The sequence below is a fragment of the Gorilla gorilla genome, chromosome 17 (assembly GCF_029281585.2).
Source record: "Gorilla gorilla gorilla isolate KB3781 chromosome 17, NHGRI_mGorGor1-v2.1_pri, whole genome shotgun sequence".
In the NCBI taxonomy this organism is placed as follows: Eukaryota; Metazoa; Chordata; class Mammalia; order Primates; family Hominidae; genus Gorilla; species Gorilla gorilla.
In genome coordinates this window covers 40,915,904-40,940,640 of record NC_073241.2, presented here as the reverse complement: position 1 = coordinate 40,940,640, position 24,737 = coordinate 40,915,904, and the positions used below count along the sequence as shown (strand labels likewise).

The following is a 24,737-nucleotide window of genomic DNA, read 5'->3' as shown; positions in this document are numbered from 1 at the left end:
CAGTGGCTCACACCTGTAATCTGAGCACGTTGGGAGGCCAAAGTGGTTCAGCTGAGGTCAGCCTGGCCAACATGGCGAAACCTCATTTCTACTAAAAAAAAATACAAAAATTAGCTGGGGGTGGTGGCATGCACCTGTAGTCCTGGCTACTTGGGAGGCTGATGCAGGAGAATTGCTTGAACCTGGGAGGTGGAAGTTGCAGTGAGCCAAGATCATGCCACTGCACTCAAGCCTGGGTAACAGAGTGAGACTCCATCTCAAAAAAAAAAATCCTAAGAAATCCACCAAAAAAGCTACCAGAACTAATAACTGAGTTTAGCAGAGTTACAGGATACAAAAACCAATATACAAAAATGTCAATATACAAAAATCAATTGTATTTCTATATGATAGGAACTCTTGGAAATTACAAAAGAAAACAGCATCAACAATATGAAATAGGAAGTGTCTATTCATGTCCTTTGCCCACTTTTCAATGTTTTTTTTTTCTTGTAAATTTGCTTAAGTTGTTTGTAGATGCTGGATATTAGACCTTTGTCAGATGGATAGATTGCAAAAATTTTCTCCCATTCTGTAGGTTGTCTGTTCACTCTGATGATAGTTTCTTCTGCTGTGCAGAAGCTCTTTAGTTTAATTAGATCCCATTTGTGAATTTTTGCTTTTGTTACAATTTTTTTGGCAATTTCATCATAAAATCTTTGCCCATGCCTATGTGCTGAATGGTATTGTCTAGATTTTCTTCTAGGGATTTTATAGTTTTGGGTTTTATATTTGAGTCTTTAATCCATCTTGAGTTAATTTTTGTATAAGGTGTAAGGAAGGAGTCCAGTTTCAGTTTTTTGCGTATGGCTAGCCAGTTCTCCCAGCACCATTTATTAAATAGGGAATCCTTTCCCCATTGCTTGTTTTTGTCAGGTTTGTCGAAGATCAGATAATTGTAGATGGTGGTTTTATTTCTGAGTTCTCTCTTCTGTTCCATCGGCCAAGAAACATGAAAAAAACTCATCACTGATCATCAGAGAAATGCAAATCAAAGCCACAATGAGATACCATCTTATGCCAGTCAGAACAGTGATTATTAAAAAGTCAAGAAACAACTGATGCTGGCGAGGTTGTGGAGAAATAGGAATGCTTTTACACTGTTGGTGGGACTGTAAATTAGTTCAACCATTGTGGGATACAGTGTGGTGATTCCTCAGAGATTTATAACTGGAAGTACCATTTGGCCCAGCAATCCCATTACTGGGTATGTATACCCAAAGGAATATAAATCATTCTATTATAAAGATACAAGCACATGTATGTTCATTGCAGCACTATTCACAATAGCAAAGACATGGAATCAACCCAAATGCCCATTGATGATAGACTGGATAAAGAAAATGTGGTACATATACATCATGGAATACTATGCAGCCATAAAAAGGAACGAGATAATGTCCTTTGCAGGGACGTGGATGAAGCTGGAAGCCATTATCCTCAGCAAACTATGCAGGAACAGAAAACCAAACACTGCATGTTCTCACTTATAAGTGGGAGCTGAACAATGAGAACACATGGACACAGTGAGGGAAACAAAACACACTGGGGCTTGTTGGGGGAGGGCGGAGATGTGGAGAGCATCAGGAAAAACAGCTAATGCATACTGGGTAAAATACGTAGGTGATGGGTTTATCAGTGCAGCAAACCACCATGGCACATGTTTACCTATGTAACAAACCTGCACATCCTGCACATGTACCCTGGAACTTAAAATAAAATAATAAAAAAGAATATGAAATAAAGATGAACTCAAGAAAACTGTGCAAGTTCTATATCCTGAAACATAAAAAATAGTGCTGAGAGAAATTTGGAAATAAATGGAAAGATATACTATACTCGCCTGTAATTCCAGCACTTTGGGAGGCTGAGGGGGGCAGATCACAAGGTCAGGAGTTCAAGACCAGCCTGGCCAATATGGTGAAACCCCATCTCTGCTAAAAATGCAAAACATTAGCCAGGTGTGGCAGTGCATGCCTGTAGTCCTAGCTACCTGGGAAGCCAAGGCAGGAGAATCACTTGAACCTGGTAGGTGGAGGTTGCAGTGAGCTGAGATCACGCCACTGCACTACAGCCTGGGTGACACAGCGAGACTCTGTCTCAAAAAAAAAAAAAAGATGTACCGTACTCATGGATTGAAAGACTCAATATTGTTAATATGTCAATCATAAGTTGTCTGACTGTACAATTCCAATCAATATAGAAAGTTGTCTGTACACAAATCAAATCAATATCCCAGCAGGGTTTTCTTTTTTTGTAGAATTTGACAAGGTGATTCTAAACTTTATATGAAATGCAAATAATCTAGAATACCCTAAAATTTTTGCAAAAGGGTAAAGTTGGAGTATTTACATTACCTAATTTTGAGACTTCCTATAAAAGCAACAGTAATCAAGAGTATGGTAGTGGCATAAATATAGACACATATATTAGGGGAACTGACTAGAAATGCAGAAATGGACCCACATATGTAGAGGCAATTGATTTTCAACAAAAGTGCCAATGAAATTCAATGGGGGGAGGGATAGTGCTTTCAGTAAATGGTCCTGGAACAAGTGAACAGCCATATGCAAAAATATAAACCTTTACCCTTACTTTACACCACATATAAGACATAACCTAAAATGGATCAAGATATCAGTTGTAAGGGTTGAAAGAATAATGCTTCTAAAAGAAAACAGGAAACAGCTGGGAATGGTGGCTCATGCCTGTAATCCCAGCATTTTGGGAGGCCAAGGTGGGTGGATCGCTTGAGCTCAGGAGTTCGAGACCAGCCAGGCCAATGTTGTGAAATCCTGTCCCTACTAAAAATATAAAAATTAGCCAGGCACGGTGGCATACACCTATAATCTCAGCTATTTGGGAGGCTGAGGCACAAGAATCGCTTGAACCTGGGAGGTGGAGGTTGCAGTGAGATGAGATTGTGGCCACAACACTCCAGCCTGAAACACAGAATGAGATAAAAGAAAGAAAGAGAGAGAGAGAGAGAGGGAGGGAGGGGGGAGGGAGGGAGGGAGGTGAGGGAAAAGAAAAGAAAAGAGGAGAAAATCTTGTTTTGTTTTGGTTTTTCTTGAGATGGAGTTTCACTCTTGTTGCCCAGACTGGAGTGCAATGGCGCAATCTCGGCTCGCTGCAACCTCTGCCCCCCAGGTTCAAGTGATTCTCCTGCCTCAGCCTCCCGAGTAGCTGGGATTATAGGCTTGCACCACCAAGCCTGGCTAATTTTGTGTTTTTAGTAGAGACGAGGTTTCTCTATGTTGGTCAGGCTGGTCTCGAACTCCCGACCTCAGGTGATCCACCCACTTCAGCCTCCCAAAGTGCTGGGATTGCAGGCATGAGCCACTGCGCCTGCTGAAAACAGGAGAAAATCTTAGTGACATTAAATTGGACAAAGTTTCCTTAAGTAGGATAGAAAAAGCACAAACTGTAAAAGAAAAATTAACAGATTGGGCTTCGTTAAAATTAAAAACTTATGTTCTTCAAAGACACTGTTAAGAAAATAAAAAATATAAGCCACATACTGGGAGAAAATATTTATAAAACGTATCTGATAAAATACTTGATTCCAGAATACATAAATTATTGTAACTACAAAAACCAATAAATGGGCCAAAATTTGAACATACTTTACCTAAAAAGATGTACACATGGCAAAGAAGCACATAAAAAGATGCTCAACATCATTGGTCATTAGGGAAATGCAAATTAAAATCATAATGACATACCACTATACACCCACTAGAATGGTTAAAATTAAGAAGACTGAAAATACCAACCATCAGTGAGAGTGTGGAGCAACTGGAACGTTCATATATTGCTGATAAAATGTAAAATGGTACAGTCACTTTGGAAATTCATTGACAGTTTCTTACAATATTAAACATATACTTACCATATGACCCAGCATTTCTACTCCAGGAAATTTACCCAGAAGAAAGGAAAACTTATGTTAACATAAGGACTTGCATACTGTTTATAGCAACTTTATTTATAATAGTTAAAAATTGGAATGAACCCAAACGTCCATCAACTGATGAACGGATAAATAAACTGTATTCATACAATACCACTTAGCAATGAAAATGAATGAATTACTGATACATGCAACAACATGGATAAATCTCAAAGTCAGTATAATTAGTGAAAGAAGTCAGACTCAAAAGACCACATAATAGAAAATTCCACTCATCTAATTTCCTAGAACAGGCAATATTACAGTGACAGAGAGCAGATAATTAGTTGACAGGAAACAGATTGGGAGGAGGAACATAAGGAAACTCTGGAGGGATGGAAATATCATGATTGTGTTTGTGGTTACACCACTGCATACATTTTTCAAAATTCTTCCAATTTTACACCCACCAAATTAATGTATTTCCTGTGGACTTCAATAACATTTATAAAACATAACAATGGTTTTTATTTTTGACAACCACCTTCTTCTTTCGATGTAATTGCTGATATTTGTCAATATTTTTTAGTTTATAATTCATATGGATAGAAAAAAGAATTTGCAGTAACATCTTATACGTCTTTATTAGTCATGGCCTCCCTCCTAGCTCTGTCATTATTATTGCAATGGGAAATAGTCCTTTGAGCAGGCTGGCTGTGGGTGAGGGCACCTGGGGATAATGGTTAAACAACTGCCCACATAGCCTTACCATCATCACTGAGGAGTAGTGTTGAATCCCAGTTTTTCGCTAAGGGGACCACGTCATTCTAGAGTTCAAGATGATTTATGTTTAAATCATCTGATTTTGTACATTAACAGCATGGAAGGCTGAGGACGGGGAAAGGAACAGTTTGTCCTAGAGAAAGCATCCAAAAGCTCTAATTATCTGAAATAAGTTAGCAAGCATAGCACCAGTAAAGTTTAATGAGTAAAAATTTGGTGAGCAAAAATACACTCTCCACATAGAGGCACATGTCAAGATCAAAGACAACAATGCCTAATCCAGAGGGGGTTAACAAATCGAAACTGGGAAACAGGTTAAGAATAATAGCCTAGGTGTCTTCTTGTGATTTTGTTGGTGGTGGTGGTTGGGATTGGAGGCTGACTGAAGCACAGGATCCCTGTCAGGGGTCAGGAAGAACTAAGGAGGACGGGATCCAATTTTAGAAGCCTTTGACAACAAAGCAGAAAAGAGCTGAAGGTTCTTGAACAAACTACCATGACTTGGATCTGCTAGTAGGTAGGTTCCATGAGAACAGAAGTTTTAGTTTAATGCTAAATCTTCTTTGCCTAGAACAATGCCTGCACACACATGAAAGGTACTCATTTTATTTTTTGTGAATGTTAATGAATGATACAGCAATGCAGCAATGTCAGATATCTGGAATACTTTATTTTGAATAGATTTTCCTTTTCCTTCTTTTTGTATTTTTTCTTTTTAAAGGAAAAGAAGACTATTACAGTACTTACAAAGAAGTTGTTAAAAGTCAAGAGTGTTTAAATATGTCTTTATTACCTACTAAAAAATATTTAAGTTTAAGAGCAGTGAACAAATAAATTGGTAATTGAATTTGTGGATCAGAGAAGAATCTTGGTGAAGGGCATTATTCATCTTTCCCAGTCACTTGTCAGATGGTGACTGCTCAAGGATCCCATCCCTGGTTTGTTTGTCGTCGAGTCCCCACCACTGAGTACAGTTGCTGGCACATCATAGGTGCTCAATGATGAGGTTTTTTGAGTTGTTTGTTTTTTTTAAGAGATGAGGTCTTGTACTGTCACCCAGGCTGGAGTGCAGTGGTACAATCACAGCTCACTGTAGCCTCAAACTCCTGGTCTCAAGCGATATTCCCACCTCAGCCTCCGGGTAACTGGGACTCCAGGCTTGCACCACCAGGTCCGGCTAATCATGAGTTATTGAGTGGTCTTCCAGATGGATTCCAGTGTAGAGATTAACTACTCTCAATGTTACCTCACCAGGTGCAAAGCCTATGTAATAATATTTGATTTTAATTATAAATACACATACCTGACACATAAACTGTCCACCCTGAAACATAAAGAAACTTATTGTTAGATTATAGTTGTATCCAGCAAAGCATCCAAAAATAATTAGTGGCCAGTGTTGCTGGAACTCTAGTCCTGGAAGTGCTCCACAGATGATCTATAATAAAAGGTTCATTAGTAAATTAAGAGCTCTAAAAAGTTCTATTAAAAAGAAACCTATTCAATCCCTCTTTTTTCTAACTTTTTTCAAGCCACATCTAATCAGGTCTCTTGAAACTGTTCTACAAAATAGTTTTTGAGACACACTGATTCATTATTGCCATCTTATCTGGCAGACCAGACCCAGAGCAGGCAACTGCAAAGGCAAGTTTTAAGTTATCTCTGAGCTGAGCTAATGAAAACAAAAACAAATAAAAAGGAACCATTACAAGAATTTCGGGTTTTGTGGGATGTGATAGATTTTATTTTCCAAAGTTGGCCATGACAATAAATTCCATTCCACATACTCTTCTCACAATGACACTCCTTTCATCTGGGTGAGGTTGGGACAACAGAAATGGTACTATATGACTTCCAATGTTAGGTCATAAAAGGTAATACAGCTCAGGCTGGGCACAGTGGTTCACACCTGTAATCCCAGCACTTTGGGAGGCCGAAGGGGGCAGATCGCCTGAGGTCAGGGGTTCAAGACCAGCTGGGCAACATGGTGAAACCTCATCTCTGCTAAAAATACAAAAATTAGCCGGTCGTGGTGATGCATTCCTGTAATCCCAGGTACTTGGGGGGCTGAGACAGGAGAATGGCTTGAACCCAGGAAGCAGAGGTTGCAGTGAGCCAAGATCGTGCCACTGCACTCCAGCCTGGGCGATAGAGTGAGACTCCATCTTAAAAAAAAAAAAAAAAAAAAAAAAGCTCCTAACTGGTTCTTCTGGGACATCCATGAGTCCTGAGCTGCCATATAAGCAGAAAAACCGCCCTGAAGCCACCATATTGGGAGGAAGCCCAAGGAGATGATTCAAGCCACCACCTGAGAGGACCCAAGACTACATGAAGCAAGAACAATGCCCAGCCTATCCCCAGCTGCTGCAACTGCACACCTGCCCTCCCCCTTCCAGCTCCAGCCTCTGTCCACCAGCACCTGCATGAGAGATGCTGAGAAGAAACCCACCCAGTCAAGCCCTTCCTGAATTCCTGACCCACAAAACCCATGAGAGAATGAAAATGATTGTTGTTGTTGTTGTAGCCCACTGAGTTTTGGGGTAATTTGTTATGTAGCAATAGTAACTGGAATATGAGACATATGCACAAGGAAATTTTCTGAGATGATTTTGAAAGGTAAAGAAAGAGGACTGCATGCCACTTGGGCAGACAGTATTTATATCAAACTTAAGTTGAAATGCTACGAATTTCTTTATCACCAGTTCTATTACCAATGTTTTCTTTTTATGAGCTTAAATTATTTTCCAAGCCTGAGCAGTGTTAATGAATCTATTTGTAGAGATATTAATTAAAATACTTGAGCACCTATTTTGTGCCAGGCACCAGGCTCTATTATCCACGAATTGTCAGGTTCCCAGTATGGGGTATAATATCACCACGTTTTTATTCTGGTCTATACAGTGACTCAGGCTTAGAGATATAAAGAAAACAAGGCCACTACAGGTTTGGGAGCATTAACTATCATTCCGTCTCAGCCCGAAGCACTGATTATAACACGGTATCCTCAATTTGTAGTAAAAAATGGCAATTATCAGTCTGCCTCTGATTTAGATTTAAAAACAAAGTTAGAGCCAGCTGGCCTCTTGGTTCCCATAGCACTGTGTTCACACCTTTGTTGGAAAACTTGGTCACATTCTTTCATTTGTTATTTGTTTATGGCTATTTCTTTACAGCTCTCTCTCTTCTTGGTCTTGCTCCTCTTTGTATCTGTGCAATTAATAATTCAAACTTAAAGCCGTTGGAACTTTAGATTATTCTGAGCCTTGAGAGGAATGTGGCCATGTGGCCTGAGTCATGTGGCATGCAGCTGCAACTTCCGCCCTTTTTTCCTGTAAATAATTATGAAGACCAAATGTCGCCAGAGATAAGACCCCCCTCAGACCATAATCCCTCCTCATGAAATAATAAAGTAATCTTCCTTGCAGTGTAGCAATCTGTAATCAATCAAATAGCTATGATGTATGCACTAGCCTCATATGGAAAATGTCATAATCCAGCTGAAACTTCTTTGTCTCTGCCTACATAAGTGAAACTTTAACTTCTCCACTTTGGAATGCTGATCCCATTCATTTGGAGTCTGTTTCCCTGGATGGCTGTTCTCAAGCTTTGTACTCAAATAAACTATATACTTACTAATGTTTTCTAAATCTCATTATTTAAGTTTGACATATCTTTAGTGCCTAGCCTTGTGCTGGACACGTGGCTGTTGCTCCATGAATGTGTCAACACTCGGGGCCTGACCCCCACTGCTGTCTTAGAGTTTTGACTACAAAATACCCCCACATCCCTGGGCAACCCCCAGCTTCCCTGGCTTCCCTTTCCTCAGCTGCCCCATGAGGAGGTAGGACTGTGTGACCCTACAGGCTCTTACGGTTCTCACATGGTTGGGAACTCTCTGTGAAAGGTCCTGCTGCTATGTTGTTGTTTAGATGATAGTGGGAGTCCCAGCAAGGCTCCGCTGCTGCTTCTGACCCTGCCTTGCCCAACCTGCAGGTCAGCCTGATGTTTGTGCTGTACTTGGAATCTCATCAAAGCCATTCCTTCTCTTCCCTGTTAAATGAATTTCAGTTGAAACTATTGTTAGTTGGCAAACGCCAGCATTTGGATTGGAGCCAGACAATCGCGCCCACTTTTCTTGGTGATAAAATGTCCAACATCACATTGCTGTAATCAGGGACATGACATGTGTGCACTTACCAAGCAAAATACTCAGAAGGGCTCATTATACAGTAACTGCAGATCCTAGAGTCTGCTCCATGCATGGAGAATGAGGGCCACCACATAACACCTGTGACAAAAGCAAAAGGTGAATCCAAGCAGCTGTCTCCATTGCTTTGCACCAGCTTATATTCATTCCATTGCCTTTTTCATTTTTTCCCCCATGTAGAACTGGGCTTCAAAAAAAATAATTAACTTGCAATGAGCTGAGAAACTGACCTTTAGAAAGGGGACAACTCAAGTGCACAGAATTAAGTAAATTGAGCCACATTGTTTTGGTGCCTCATAGAAAAGCTAAATGTCTCTGTATTGTACCCTATCTCTATTCAGGAATGCTTTCCTATTTTAAGCATGGTGCTAAGGATAGTATATCGTACACCATGTAGGGGACCAAGAGTTGGTTTTCCTCCTACTTCTCTGACCACTTCCAAATCTTTACACATGAGACTTCCTCAAGGCTTAGTTGTCTTGTCTTCTTTCTTTATATAACTCTTTCACTTGGGGAGCTCACCCATTTCCAGGGCTTTCAGTGTCACTGATATTGTAGGCATCCCTAAATTTAAGTCACCAGCCCAAATCTCTCCGAGTGTCAAACCCCATAAGTGGCAACCTAATTGACACTTCCATGTGGACGCCTAATGAACATCTCAAACTTGCCATGACCCAGTCTCTTGATTTCCTCTCTGAAACCTGCTTTTTTCCCCTTCTTCCCCAATTCACTCAATGGCACCACCAACAATCAACCCAGAAACCTAGGAGTCATGCTCAATCCTTCCTCTTTCTCTCCTTTACACCCTCCTGGTTCTGGTCTGTTACCTAGTCTCACTTCCATTCCAAAATATACATCATATCTGTCCATCTTCACAGCCATAACTCCAGCTGAAACCAGCCTTGTCTCAACAGCCTCACTGGTCTCCTTGCTCCACCCTCACCTACTTCAAATCTAGTTTCCACATCATAGGCAGGGTCAATCTTTTAAGAACATAAATGTACACATGCCACTTCCTGCTTTAAAACCTTCGGCAGCTTCACGTTGCACTTAGAATCCTTCCCAGGGCTTCCAGAGTCTGCACGATCTGGTGCCTCCTGTCTACCTTTTTAACCTCATTTCTTCTTTCTCATCTTAGAGACTTAATCTGTGCTGTTCCCTCTGCCTGGAACTCTCCCTGGCTCTTGCTTCCATGTCGTCTCCACACAGATAGCTTCCCTATCACTCTATCTAAGTGAGGCTCTCCCTGTTATTCTCTCTCTTGGCATGCTGTTGACTTCCTTCAAAGAGCTCATCCTATTTTGTAATTATAGGCTTAGTTGTCTATCTGTTTATTACCTGTCTCCCTCCTCCCCCAATACACACTGAAATGTAAGCTCCAAAGTTCGGGTAGCATCTTCTTTATCATCATGACCAATATCATCATTACCATGGCAGCAGCTGACATTTCTTGAGAGCCTACTCTGTGCCAGACACTTGACATTATGTTATTTAATCCTCAAAACAATCATAACAAGTAGATACTATTATTATCTCCATTTTACAAATGAGGACACTGAGGCATGGAGATGCTTAGGTTACTTGTCCAGAATTACACGCTAGCAATAGATAGTGCCTGACACATAGTGCTTGGCATATAATAGATCTTCAACTTATTGATCAAATATATACTTTTGTTGAATCATTCAATGCACTTTTTCATGGGAACCCATGGGATAAATTTCTCTCAAACATCAGTATTAAGAAAAGTAATACTTCTAGTTTTATCCTACAAATACTGTGCATATTATAATATGTTGTGCTTTCTATCTTTGCCTTTACTGCTAGGATACTTAGAACCAATATGTTACACTCATCTGGATGAGTCACTCTGTGCCTCAATCTTATTAAGATCTTATTAAGAGAATCTTAACCTTATGCTCCCTTCTTGCTTGGCCTTTTCTATATTGTATGTGTTTTTGTAAGCCTCTCCAATCATTCATGGAATAAGGCAGGATACAAACATCCACCCACAAGGATGGCTACAATACAAAAAAACAGAAAAATAAGAATTGTTGGCAAGGATGCAGAGAGGAGCCTACATACGATGCCAGTGGGAATGGGAAAATGGTGCAGCTGCTGTGGAAAGCAGTTTGGCAGTTCCTCAAAAAGCTGAACGTAGAATTACCATGTGACTCAGGAATCCTACTCCTAGGTATATACCCAAAGAAACTAAAAATAGGTGTTCAAGAAATGCAAAACAAAACCACAATGAGATATTGCCTCACTCCTGTTAGTGTGGAATTTGAGGTTACAGTGAGCCATGATCATGCCTGTGAATAGCCACTACACTCCAGCCTGGGCGGGACCCTCTCTCTAAAAAAATAAAAATAAAAATAAAAATGAGGCTTGGTGCAGTGGTTCATGCTGCAATCCCAGTACTTTGGAAGGCCTAGATGGGAGGATTGCATGAGCCCAGGAGTTTTAGACCAGCCCAGGAAACATTTAGAGACCCTGTCTTTACAAAAAATTTTCAAAAATTAGCTGCGCATGGTGGCATGCACCTGTAGTCCCAGCTACTCAGGAGGTTGAGGCAGGCGAATCACTTGAACCTAGGAATTCAAGGCCACTGTGAGCTATGACTGTGTCACTGCACTCCAGTCTGGATGACAGAGTGAGACCCTGTCTCAATTAAAAAAAAAAAGAAAGAAAGAAAAGAAAAGAAAGAAAGAAAATGTGACATATATACACCATGGAATACTATTCAGACATAAAAAAGAATTAAATCCTGTCATTTGCAACAACTTGGAGGAACCTGGACGACATTATGTTAAGTGAAATAAACCAGGTCCAGAAGACAAATCCCATATGATCTTTTCATATGTGGAATCTAAAAAGTTTGTTTCATAAAGTAGAGACTAAAGTTGTCGGGGGCAGTGGCTCATGCCTGTAAATCCCAGCACTTTGGGAGGCTGAGGCAGGCAGATTACCTGAGGTCAGGAATTCCAGACCAGCCTGGCCAACACGGTGAAACCCCATCTCTACTAAAAATACAAAAATTAGCCAGGCCTGGTGGCATGTGCCTGTAGTCCCAGCTACTCGGAAGGCTGAGGCAGGAGAATCACTTGAACCTGGGAGGCAGAGATTGCAGTGAGCCCAGATCATGCCATTGCACTCCAGCCTGGGTGACAGACCAAGGCTCTGTCTCAAAAAAAAAATAATAATAGTAAAAAGTAGAGAACTAGAATCATGGTCAAAGATGTTGGTCAAAGGATATATAATTACAGTTAGGTAGGAGGAATAAGGGCAAGAAATCCAGTGTGACTATAGTTAATGATAATACATTGTATTCTTGAAAAATGCAAAGATGGTGGATGTTAAGTATTCTCACCACAAAAATGATAGCTGTGTGAGGTAGTTAATGCATTCACTAATTAGCTATATTTAACTACTCCACAATGTATATATACTTCAAAACATCTTGTTGTACATGATAAATACATACACTTTGATCTGTTAAAAAAAAAAAAAAACCAAATACGTGTTCAAACAAAAACTTGTGTAAATGAGCATTCACAGCACACTACTATTCACAACTGCCAAAAGGCAGAAACAACTCAAATCTCCATGAACTGATGAGTGGATAAACAAAATGTAGTATATATAAATATTGGAATATTATTCAGCTATTAAAAGGCATGAAATTTTGATAAATGCTACAACACGGAGGAATCTTGAAAACATTGTGCTAAGTGAAGAAGCCAGACACAAAAAGCCACATATTATATGATTCCATTTACATGAAATGTCCAGAATAGGCAAATCCCTAGAGACAGAGAGCAGATTAGTGGTTGCCAAGGGATGGGGGAGGAGGAATGAATGGGGAGTGCTGTTCAACGGGTACTGAGTTTCCTTTTGGGGTGATAAACATGTCCTGGAATATGATAGTGATGATGGTTGCTTAACACTGTGGCTGTATTAAATTGAACCACCAAATTGCTACTGAGTTGTATACTTTTAAATGGTTAGAATGGTAAATTTTATGATATGTAAACTTTATCATGCACACACAATGAGCATTAAGTCTATTGGGCACTTGGATGATCCCACTTGTGCACAGTAATGTGGCTCTGCCATCATGGACTGTGGTTGCCCTGGTGGCCTGCTGCAGGGAACTCAGGTCTCCTCCTAGCCAAACATCCTTCCATCATTACCCCTCCTTCACTTCCACTCCACTGTCTCCTTCCCCTCTGCCCCTTCCAGTTCAACCTTCCCTTCAGATCAAGCACAAGTCTCGAGGAAGCCTTCCTAATTATTCCAGCTTCACTGATTTCTGTTTTTCCTGATCTTTTAAAGTACCTATTAAGCTCTTGACTCTGCCTATGTAGTCTTCTCTTTTCATGAATTCTTTTACCTCCACCTCTTGACTACTGCTGTCATCTTGGCTAATACAGGGAAGACCACAAGTCCTAGTCTCTGTGGATCCTCTAAGTACCTCAGCAACCCCTGTGCACAGTGACATGACACGTGAATGACACAATTCCTGCTCTGAGGAAGCATCTCAAATTAGCTGAAAAAACAAAACATATATACAATAGTAGTGAAAGGCCAGTGCAAATACATGCTTAGGAGCTCAGAGGCTGTTGGAGACTTCAGCTGGGAGGGCCCTCATTTAATTGATTCATTCAATAACCATGGATTGAGCACTTGCTATGTGCCAGGCACTGTGTCGGCTCATGGAAGATGATATTTGATCTTTGAATTGGGTTTAAAGAGTGAGTAGAATTTGTGTTGCCAGAAAAAAGTAAGAATCTTGTCCCAAGCAAAAAGAAAAATGTGAAGAAATATAAGAGTGGAAAAGTGTGAAGTGTGAAAATAGACCAGCTTGGCCAATGGAGTGGAATTGTGTAACATCCAAAAGAATGATGCAGAACTACCTAGACTGGTATGGAAAGATGTCTTACATATCTACAGGCATACCTTGTTTTACTGAGCTTTGCTTTATTGTACTTTGCAGATATTATGTTTGTTATAAATTGAAGGTTTGTGGTAACCCTGTGTCAAGAAGTCCATCAGTGCCATTTTTCCAACAGCATGTGCTCACTTTGTGTCTCTAGGTCATATTTTGGTAATTCCTACAATATTTCAAATTTTTCAGTATTATTTATCTGTAAAGATGACCTATGATCAGTGATCTTTGATGCTGTAATTGTTTTGGGGTGCCATGAACACACTCATATAAGATGGTGAACTTGATTAATGAATATTGTGTGTTTGATTGCTTCACTGACTGGCATTCCCCATCTCTCTCCCTCTCCTCAGGGCTTGCTATTTCCTGAGACACAACAATATTGAAATTACATCTGTTAATAACCCTACAAAGGCCTATAAGTGTTAAAGTAAAAGGAAGAATTGCAAGTATCTCACTTTAAATCAAAAGCTAGAAATGATTAAGCTTAGTGAGAAATATTGTAAGCTGAGATAGTCTGAAAACTTGGCCTCTTGCAACAAACAGCCCAGCTGTGAGTGCAAAGGAAAAGTTCTTGAAGAACATTAAAAGTGCTACTCCCATAAAGACACAAACAATAAGAAAGCAAAGTAGCCTTATTGATAATATCAAAAAAGTTTGAGTGGTCTGGATAGAAGATTAAACCAGCCACAGCATTCCCTTAAGTCAAAGCCTAATCCAGAGCAAAGCCCTAACTCTCTTTAATTCTATGAAGGCTGAGAGAGGTGAGGAAGCTACAGAAGAAAAGTTTGATGCTGGCAGAGGTTGCTTCATTAGGTTTAAGGAAAGAAGCTGTCTCCATAACATAAAAGTGCAAGGTGAAACAGCAAGTGCTGATGCAGAAGCTGCAGCAAGTTATTCAGAAGACCTAGCTAAGATCATTGATGAAGGCTGCTACTCTAAACAACAGATTTTCAATGTAGACAAAACAGTCTTCTATTGGAAAAAGATGCCATCTAGGAGTAGCTAGGAATAGAAGTCAATGCCTGGCTTCGAATGTCAAAGGACAGGCTGACTCTCTTACTAGGGAATTGCAGCTGGTGACTTTAAGTTGAAGCCAATGCTCACTGACCATTCCAGAAATTCTAGGGTCCTTAAGAATTATGCTAAATTTAGGCTAGGCATAGTGGCTCACACCTGTAATCCTAACACTTTGGGAGGCCAAAGTAGGAGGATCACCTGAGGCCAGGAGTTCAAGACCAGTCTGAGCAATATAGCAGGACCATATCTCTGAAAAAAATTTAAAAATTAACCAGGCATGGTGGCATGTTCCTGTAGTCCAAGCTACTCAGGATGTAGAGGAGGGAGGATTGCCTGAGACCAGGAATTGGAGGCTGCAGTGAACCAAGATTGTGTACCACTGCACTCTAGCCTGGGTGACAGAGAGAGAACCTATCTCTAAAAAAATTAAAATAATAATAATAAAATAATTAGACTAAATCTAGTCTGCTGTGCGCTAACAATGGAACAACAACAAAGCCTGGATGACAGCACACATTTGCTTATAGCATAGTTTACTGAATATTTTAAGCCCATTGTTGAGGCCTACTGCTAAAAAAAAGAGTACTTTCAAAATATTACTGAGTATTGACAATGCACCCAGTCATACAAGAGTTCTGGTGGAGATGTACAAGGAAATTAATGTTTTCATGCTTGCTAATATGCTATTTATTCTGAAGCCCATGGATCAAGGAGTCATTTTAACTTTCAAGTCATTATTTCAGAAACACATTTAGTAAGGTTATCACTGCCATGCATAGTGATTCCTCTGATGGGTCTGGACAAAGTAAAATGAAAACCTAGAAAGGATTCAACAATCCAGATGCCATTAAAAACATTCGTGACTCATGGGAGGAGATTAAAATATCAACATTTACAGGAGTTTGGAAGAAGTTGAGTACAACACTCATGGATGACTGTGAGAGGCTCAAGACTTCAGTACAGATGTGGTAGAAATAGCAAAAGGACAAGAATGATAAGTGAAACCTGAAAAAATGGAGCCTGCAATCTCATGACCAAACTTAAATGGATAACAAGTTGCTTCTTATGGATGAGCAAAGAAAGCAGTTTCTTGAAATGGAATCTACTCCTGGTGAAGATACTTAGAACATTATTGAAATGACAACAAATGATTTAGAATACCAGATAAACTTAGTTAATAAAACAGCAGCAGGGTTTGAGAGGATTGGCTCTCAACGTTTTGGAAGAAGTTATTTTTGAGTAAAATGCTATAGGATAGCATTGCATGCTACAGAGAAATCTTTCACGAAAGGAAGAATTGTTCAATATAGTAAACTCCATTGTTGTTTTATTTTAAGAAATTGCCACGGCCACCCCAACCTTCAGCAACCACCACCTGGATCAGTCAGCAGCCTTCAAGATCCAAGCAAGACCCTTCACCAGCAAAAAAATTACAATCCTCTGAAGGCTCAGATGATCTTTAGCATTTTTTTTAGCAATAAAGTATATTTTAACTAAGGTATGTACATTTTTAACATAATGCTATTGTACACTTAATACATTCTTGTGTAAACATAACTTTTATATGCACCGGGACACAGAAAAATTCATGTGACTCACTTTATTGCAATATTTGCTTTATTGCAGTGGTCTGGAACTGAACCCACAATATCTCCAAGGTATGGAGTGGAAAAAACAAATTTCAGTGCAGTGTGCTTAAGATAATTTCTTTTTGCAAATACATCTTAAGATATGTAACTAAAAAAAGAAAGCAGGGATATACCTGAAACTCTTGCTAGGAGTAATATCTAGGGGATGTGATGGCATGGGGTTCTCATTATGAAGTTCCATGGTTTTTGGATTTTCCCCAGCCAAGCATATATTGCTTCTGTAATGGCGGGGGGAGGGGGGTGGGGGGTGGAGGGGAGCTAAAATGAAAATTACTAAATATTTTAAATATATAAGCTATAGAGTTTGGACCAAATTTGGTAGGCAACAATGAGCCAGATATAAATATTGGATTTTGTAAAGCCTTAGAGGTTTTTAAGAACATTTATAAATATCTCAATAGCTCTTGATAACCGTTTGCAAATATCTTTTGCTGAAAGAGCAGTATGGAGGGGCCTGCATGCTTCTTTTCCCAGGATCTACCTGAGAATCCTACAGCCCCCAAGCCCCTGCACCTTACCTTTGCCTGGTGGATTAACAACTCCTTAATTGTAGAGAGAAGTACAGGGATTTCACAATTCAAAACAAAACAAACCAAAACCTCTGTGATAATTCCTGTATTTCTTCTTGTTTAAAACAGGAAGAGTGAGAGGTCTTTGGAAGTAATTCCTTTTCTTTCCTCATTCTTTTGACCCCTTTGCAGTAATTCCCCTAACAAGGCAGGGAGGGAGGAGGGAGGAGAGCAGAGGAGAGGAGGAGGCTTCTCCTCATATAGCCTTCCACCCCCAGCACATCTTCCCTCCCGCAAGAGCAGGCTCACCGGCTGAGAAAGTGTAGCTCACTTTATTCCAAATCTGTAAATCCAAATCAACTAACTCAGTTGACTCACTCAAGTGGAAAGAGATAAGAATGGGCATATGGATTCTAAACCAGAATCCCAGCCTGCCACAGTCAGCTGATCACTCAGGGGAGACAGTGATTTTCCTGCCTCTGCTGGGCTGCAGAGCCTCATGCTGGAAAGCGTCCCTTCCTAGACTCCTAACCCTGACTCATGCAGGTTAGGGCTGGGGCCTGCCCTCCCGCCATATAGAACCAGCAATGTGGAGCTTAGAAGTGGGGAATACAGACCAATGGCAGCACTTAACCTGTCCTTCAACCTCTTTTCATTCCTTGTTCTCTGGGGTGGATTAGCTGGGGCAAAGGAAGGCCTAGAATTGAAAGGGTATAATCCACCAGCCCTGAGAAGTGAGTTCTAGATCAGAAGTTCACAAACTACAATTGTCCTTGTTATAACCCCATGGCAGGCAGAATAATGCGTCCCACCAACCTCTAAAGACTTCTGTATCCTAACCTGTGAATATGTTGTCTTATATGGCAAAACGGCCTTTGGAAATGTGTTTAAGCCAAGCATCTTGAGATAGGGAGATTATCCTGGATTATCCAGGTGGGCTGGACGTAATCCCAAGGCATTGTAAAGAGGGGTGGGAAGGTCAGAGTCGTAGAGGGAGTGTGACTGTGTTCAAAGAGTTGAGACAAACAGTGAGAAAAAGAGGAGGGAGGTATTGATTTGAAGATGCTAAAGCTGCTGGACTTGAAATGGAGGGAGGACCACAAACCAAGGACTCCAGGTGGCCTCTAGAAGCTAGAAAGGCAAGACAATGGGTTCTCTCCTAGAGCTTACAGAAGGAACATAGCCCTGCTGACACCCTGATTTTAGAATTCCTCACCTCCAGAACTGTAAAGTAATAAATTTATTTATTTATTTATTTATTTATTTATTTATTTATTTATTTATTTTTTGAGACAGGGTCTCACTCCCATGCTCAAGTTGGAGTGCAATGGTGTGATCACAGCCCACTGCAGCCTCAACCTCCCAGGATCAAGTGATCCTCCCACCTCAGCCTCCCAAGTAGCTGGGACCACTGGTGTATGCCACCACACCTGGCTAACTTTTAATTTTTTTTTTAGTAGAGTTGGAGTTGTGCCATGTTGCCCTGGCTAGTTTTGAACTCCTGGGCTCAAGGCATCCTCCCAACTTGGCTTCCCAAAGTGCTGGGATTACAGGTGTGAGCCACTTCGCCCTGTCAAATTTGTGTTGCTTTAAGCCACTAAACATGAGGTAATTTGGTAGAGCAGCTGTGGCTGGCTGAGAGACTCCACCCACTGACATATCTGTATCCGACTGAGGATTGGGAGTGAATCCTTTGACCTTTTCATTGAACCCTACTAAGAAGCTCTATCACATTGTTGTCAGACTCTCTCACTTGCAATGATCAGAAAGTCTTCTGGTGAAATAAAATAGCCACTGCAGTGACCCCGGTGGCTCCCAGATTCCCAAATGGCCAACCATTTGAGATTTGGAACCACTAGATATTCACCTGAGGGCTCAACTACCATTTGACCTTGCAGGTCCTGTCAAAGAGGATCTTTAATTTAAATGAAAAATAACTGTGTTACTTTTCTTATTATCAAATTAATACAAGCAAAGACATCAGAAAATGCAGACAAGCAAAAAGAAAAAAACATCATTAACAACAGACAACACTCCATCTCACTGAGATAACCACTAATACCATCATTATCTTTCCAGCACTTTAAAAATAACTCTAGTCCGGCCACCGTGGCTTGCACCTGTAATCCCAGCACTTTGGGAGGCCGAGGTGGGCAGATCACCAGGTCAGAAGTTCAAGACCAGCCTGGCCGACATAGTGAAACCCCATCTCTACTAAAAATACAAAAAATTAGCGGGGCGTGGTGGTGTGCACCTGTAATCTCAGCTACTCGGGAGGCTGAGGCAGGAGAATCTCATGAACTTGGGAGGCGGAGGTTGTAGTGAGCCGAGATGGCAGCGTTGCACTCCCGCCCAGGTGACAGTACAAGACTCTGTCTCAAAAACAAACAAACAACAACAAAATTAATTATTCAAAAACTATGCAGTACTTTAAAATTTTTTATGTATCATGAATATCTCTAGTCGCAATATTCATCTGCAACACTAATTGTCATAGTGTGATCTGGGGCTGCTAGGGAGGGATCCCAAGACATTTTCAGGAGGTTGTGAGCTCAAAATTATTTTAATTTTAATTCTAAGGCATTATTTGACTTTTCACCCTCATTCTCTCACAAGCAGAAACTACATAATACATGATACTGCAACAGTTTGAATACAGAAGCAGATATAAAAACAGTGGCTTTCTATTAAGTTTGATATTAAAGGCAATAGCAAAAATCTAAAACCACGCTGTTCTTCCTACTGTTTTAAAATATATACTTATTTTTCATTAAATATTTGTTATCATATAATGGGTTTGTTATTCTTAAATGAAATAATGAATTGTAAAAAATTGTTTTAATTTTGAAAGTATTAACAGATGTAGCACACATACACAAAACCTCTTTGGCATGCTCCTTAATTTTCAGGAGTGTAAAGGGATTCCGAGACCAAAAAGTTTGAGAACCTCTGATCTGCGGTATCACTTTTTAATGGCTGAATTAGTGCATTGATCCGAAGTTTCCTAATTCACTTAACTAGTATATAATGCCAAGAATAAGATTCTTATACTTAAATTTGGGTATACCCTTAATTATTTCTCTAGGATAATTTTCAAGGATGATTTTTAAAACCTGTATTTATTGTACAAAAGTGGGCTAACATCAGTAATGCAATCCACCCCCAGCCAATCAGCTGTTTTCATTCTGTTTCCTTCCAATCAACAAAGGTGGGTGGTAGGCATTTACGATTTACCAGCATAAAGGTTTGACACTAGGTCATCATTTCCAAGGGAAGGTGCCCCGCGGACGGTCTGGTCTAGCGGGCTCTAACTTAATCACCCTGGAATCTTCTTTAAAAAGCAAATTCTGGCCGGGCACTATGGTTCACACCTGTCATCCCAACGATTTAGGAGACCGCGGTGGGAGGATCGCTTGAGCCCCGAAATTTGAAACCAGCTTGGGCAACATAGCAAGACCTCCATATCTACAAAAAAATAAAATATTAGCCGGGCGTGGTGGTGCGCGCCCGCAGCCCCAGGCTGAGGCGGGAGGATTGCTTGAGCCTAGGAGGTGGAGGCTGCAGCGAGCCTGATGTTGTCACTGTCCTCCAGCCTGGGGACAGGGTGAGACCTTGTCTCAAAAGAAAAAAAAAAAAAAAGCAACCCAGAGTTGTGGGAAAGAACTGAGTGTCATTCTCAATGTTTTTAACCTACGTGCTAACCGCGCACCTTCTACCTAGGCTGCGCGACCTCCGCGCCCGGATCCACGGCGCCCCCTCTTCTCGACTCCCGATGCAGAGCTCCGATGCAGAGCTCAGCGCCAGCCACTCACAAGGAGCCTGGCAAGTTTTATCGAATTGGTGAACGAAGTTCGAAAGCTCTACCCTCGGAGATCCTTATTCAGTAGGTCTGAGGTAGACCTAGGAAACGCGCATTTTATATAAATCCTACCTCTGACGGCAAACGACAAGGGGTTCACGTGCCAGCTCTCCTCGGCGACGCGCTAGGCTACTCAGCGCCCCGAGCCTCGGCCTCGCATCGCTAGAACCCGGCCATGGCCGCTTCCTTACAGGGCAGCTGTGAGGAGTCCTGAGGAATTTTAGTACACGGCATATCCTCAGCGTAGTGGCTAGCACATCACAAGGCTTTAATCTTAACACTGTTGATCTTAACACTGCAACTGAGGGGGCCCGGAGAATGGGCCTGACAGGAGGGTCTGTCGGAACCTGAAGTACTGGGGATGCCGGTGCGGAGAAGCGCGAAGGGAAATCGCGCTGAGCAGCTGGGGTGGGTGCGCCTGGGGGCGTGGCCTGCGGGCCGGCGGGCGGGCGGGAGCCTGCGGTGGAGGCGTGGCACGAAGGAGGGGCGAAACCGGGTGGCGCGAAGGGGGCGTGGCGTTGGGAGGGGCGGGGAGTGGGCGGGACCGAGGTGGGGGGCGTGCGCGCTGACAGGAGCGCCGGGGGAGTGAGAGACGCCTCCTGGCGGGAGCTGGCGGCTGTGGACCCCAGCGGGGGCGGAGGGGAAGAGGGGAGCAGGGGCGGGGAGCAAGGAGCCGGGAGGAGGGCGGCGGGCGGGCCTGTCTCTTTAAGGTGCCCGAGGCTCGCGGGCGCTGCGCTGAGGGGACGGCGGGAGGCGCGGCCTGGCCTCGCACTCAAAGCCGCCGCAGCGCGCCCCGGGCTCGGCCGACCCGGCGGGGATCTAGGGGTGGGCGACTTCGCGGGACCGTGGCGCACGGTGAGTGGGAGCGGCTGCGGGGTTGTGCAGCCTCTTGGCCGGGAAGGGGCCGGGCGCCGAACTCGGCCCTCTGGAGGCCCGGGGCCGCGGCGAGCTTCGCGGGGGCCGGGAGAAGCCTGGGCCCGGCTGCGCGGAGGACAAAGTGGGGGTGCTGGGCGCGGGCGCACAGGCCGGACGCCGGCAGCCAGCAGCATCTCTGCGCCCCTTTGGTCCAGACCATCTCTGGGCCGGCCCACGTCCTCCGCAGCCCGCGTCGGCCGAGCCGGGGTGAGGGTGGTTCCGGGTGCCCGGTCCCCCGCGCCGCTACCGGCCTCTGCCTCGCGGGGCGTCCGGTGCCTTCGGGGCCCTGGCACCGCTCTACAGAGGCTCGGCTCTGCCCTGGTCGCTGTCAGTGCCATCTCCCTTAACGAGAAACTGGGCGTGATGTATGCGAAACAATTTTGATACATGATGGTTTCTAACGCCTTAGGAAAAGATAAGTCCTTTAATTCTGTTACCTGATTTCGACATGGTCGTAGTTAAACTACTTGAATACTTTTTCCAGTGAAATTTGGGGAGTAAGATGAATTTGTGGAACATTTCATAAGACAACCGTAAAAGATGGGAAAGGGGGGAAATCCCAGTTTTCATGGTTGTAGGATGAAAACTAGTTCCACGACAATTAGTTTCCAAATAACCTTATTTGGCCTCCGCAAATATGTACTGGTTGCTCCAGAAATCATCCTACTTGGTATGCGGCGTTAGATACATTAGAAAATTAGTTACTAACGGTCTTTAGGGAATGCTTTGTGAGCCTCAGTAACGATCACCAGGGTTTTCTCTTTCAAAATTGACTCATACCAGGTCCAAAGCCCTTTATTCTTTTCACCCTTTTATTATTTTTCCTTTAATGTACTTTGTAACACTTAGAATAAAAGTTTAGAATAATCATAAATGCCCCCATAAACTCACTATTTCTCTCTCTTACGTCAGTAGTCATTTATTTTAATTTATTATGTTTGATAGGGAGGTGTTTTAACCTGAAGAAATGATATCTTCCCGTATTTAAAGTTTAGTAACTATGTATACTGTTTGGCCCCTGTCAGACTGTGTTTGTGCTAGTCTTTTTTCCTTCTTCTTTTTGAACTGTAGTATCTTCTTAATAACTTTGAAGAATGTGTGGTACTAATAGAATTAAAAGAATATCTTGGCCGGGCGCGGTAGCTCACCCCTGTAATCCCACACTTTGGGAGGCCGAGGCGGGTGGATCACCTGAGGTCAGGAGATCGAGACCAGCCCGGCCAATATGGTGAAACCCCGTCTCTACTAAAAATACAAAAATTAGCGGGGCGTGGTGATAGGCGCCTGTGATACCAGCTACTCGGGAGGCTGAGACAGGAGAATCGCATGAACCCGGGAGGCGGAGGTTGCAGTGAGCCGAGATTGCTCCACTGCACTCCAACCTGGGCGACAGAGCGAGACAACGTCTAAAAGAAAAAAAAAAAAAGAATATCTTCACATTCTAATAATTACCTAGAGTTTTTAATGCAATTAGTAATTTACACAGCCTTTTGTTATTTGCTCAATTATTTAAGAAGTGACTCTGTGGACTCTACTTCTTGCTTTGAGCTGCTTTATTCTGTCTAAATAAGCCTGAATAATTTCCATTTAAAATTTTGTTTTGATTCTAAGAATTAAAATTAAATATCTTAAAATTATAATACAATATTAATAGTTTTATATGGGCTTAAAGTTGAATAATGGACCTAAAATTAAAGTTGAATAGTAGCAGTGCAGTATTGAAACTAGTTATTTGCCTGATATACTCTCAAGTTACTGAGGGTTTAGATATACTCACTCTACTTTCACAGTCACCATTTCTGGATAGTCTGAGGAACTGTAGTGTTCTAGGTCCTTGAAGATGGCTATGAAGCCATTATTATACAAAATTATTGTTTACTTTTGAATGTTTATATAATCTTTCGTTGAGAATGATCTTTAAATGATCACTCAAAAGTTTTTTGAAGGCCAGGCATGGTGGTATTGTCTGTAGTCCCAGATAACTGGGAGGCTGAGGTGGGAGGATCACTTGAACCCAGGAATTGAAGGCTGCAGTGAGCTATGATCACACCACTGTACTTCAGCCTGGGCAACAGAGCAAGACTCTAAAAAAGAAAGAAAAAGTATATTGACACAAACAATGAGTCTTAGTTTATGTTTTGTTTCTCATTTTTATATTTGTTTTTACCCTAGCACTTGCCTTTGAATTAAAGTTGTGTTTGTTTGTTTAGCTTCCTGGGAGTTACTGATCATCTTCTTTGAAGAAACATGAAGTTACACTATGTTGCTGTGCTTACTCTAGCCATCCTGATGTTCCTGACATGGCTTCCAGCATCACTGAGCTGTAACAAAGCACTCTGTGCTAGTGATGTGAGCAAATGCCTCATTCAGGTAGGACTAAGAGTACTTTTATTAATATCAAAATATATTGTAGAGCAGAAACATTATGTTTATATGCAGATATAGAGTGCATATATCATATAGAGTAAGACCTGAGTATTGGGTCAGGGCCTGAGGTACTGAATCATGACACACAGGTCTGGATTTTTACCCTCATAGCAATCAATATATATAGGCAAGGTTAGATTCAAGAAGTTCAATACTGAGTATAATATCCTGTTTTATAAACATGTCATTACAAGGTGATAAGCACTCTATTCAGATGATTTAATCTGTGTAATCTAATTAACATAGCAAAGAGGTTCAATGAATGTATTTAGAAAAAAAATTAGCTGGTCAAATAATAGATAAATTGTTACCCTAAGTATGATGTATTAGTTGTCCATTGCTATGTAACAAATTACCCCAAAACATAGCAACTTAGTGCAATAAACATGTATTATTTCATGCAGTTTCTGAGGGCCTGGAATCTGGGAGCAGTTTAGCCAGGTGGCTGTGGCTTAGGGTCTCCCACAATGTTGCAGGCAAGTTGTTGGC

General features: G+C 41.8%; 1 protein-coding gene and 1 long non-coding RNA gene across 2 annotated transcripts in view; one reads left to right on the top strand and one right to left on the bottom strand.

Annotated features, from left to right (window-relative positions):
- Nucleotides 1–4,008: 4,008 nt before the first annotated feature.
- On the bottom strand, nt 4,009–21,356 carry LOC129528370 (uncharacterized). Its single transcript, XR_008673638.2, has 3 exons — nt 20,979–21,356; nt 8,912–9,002; nt 4,009–6,038 (listed from the first exon to the last, which is right to left on the bottom strand). It is a non-coding gene; the product is annotated as an uncharacterized lncRNA (long non-coding RNA).
- Nucleotides 21,357–21,595: 239 nt separating this feature from the next.
- The window catches only part of TWSG1 (twisted gastrulation BMP signaling modulator 1), a 67,996-nt gene continuing 64,854 nt past the window's right edge, over nt 21,596–24,737 (top strand). The window contains exons 1-2 of the mRNA XM_031003585.3: nt 21,596–21,761; nt 24,032–24,191. Of these exons, the coding sequence (XP_030859445.1) occupies nt 24,069–24,191 (123 nt within the window). The 5' untranslated portion in view covers nt 21,596–21,761; nt 24,032–24,068. The remainder of the gene's footprint in view (nt 21,762–24,031; nt 24,192–24,737) is intronic.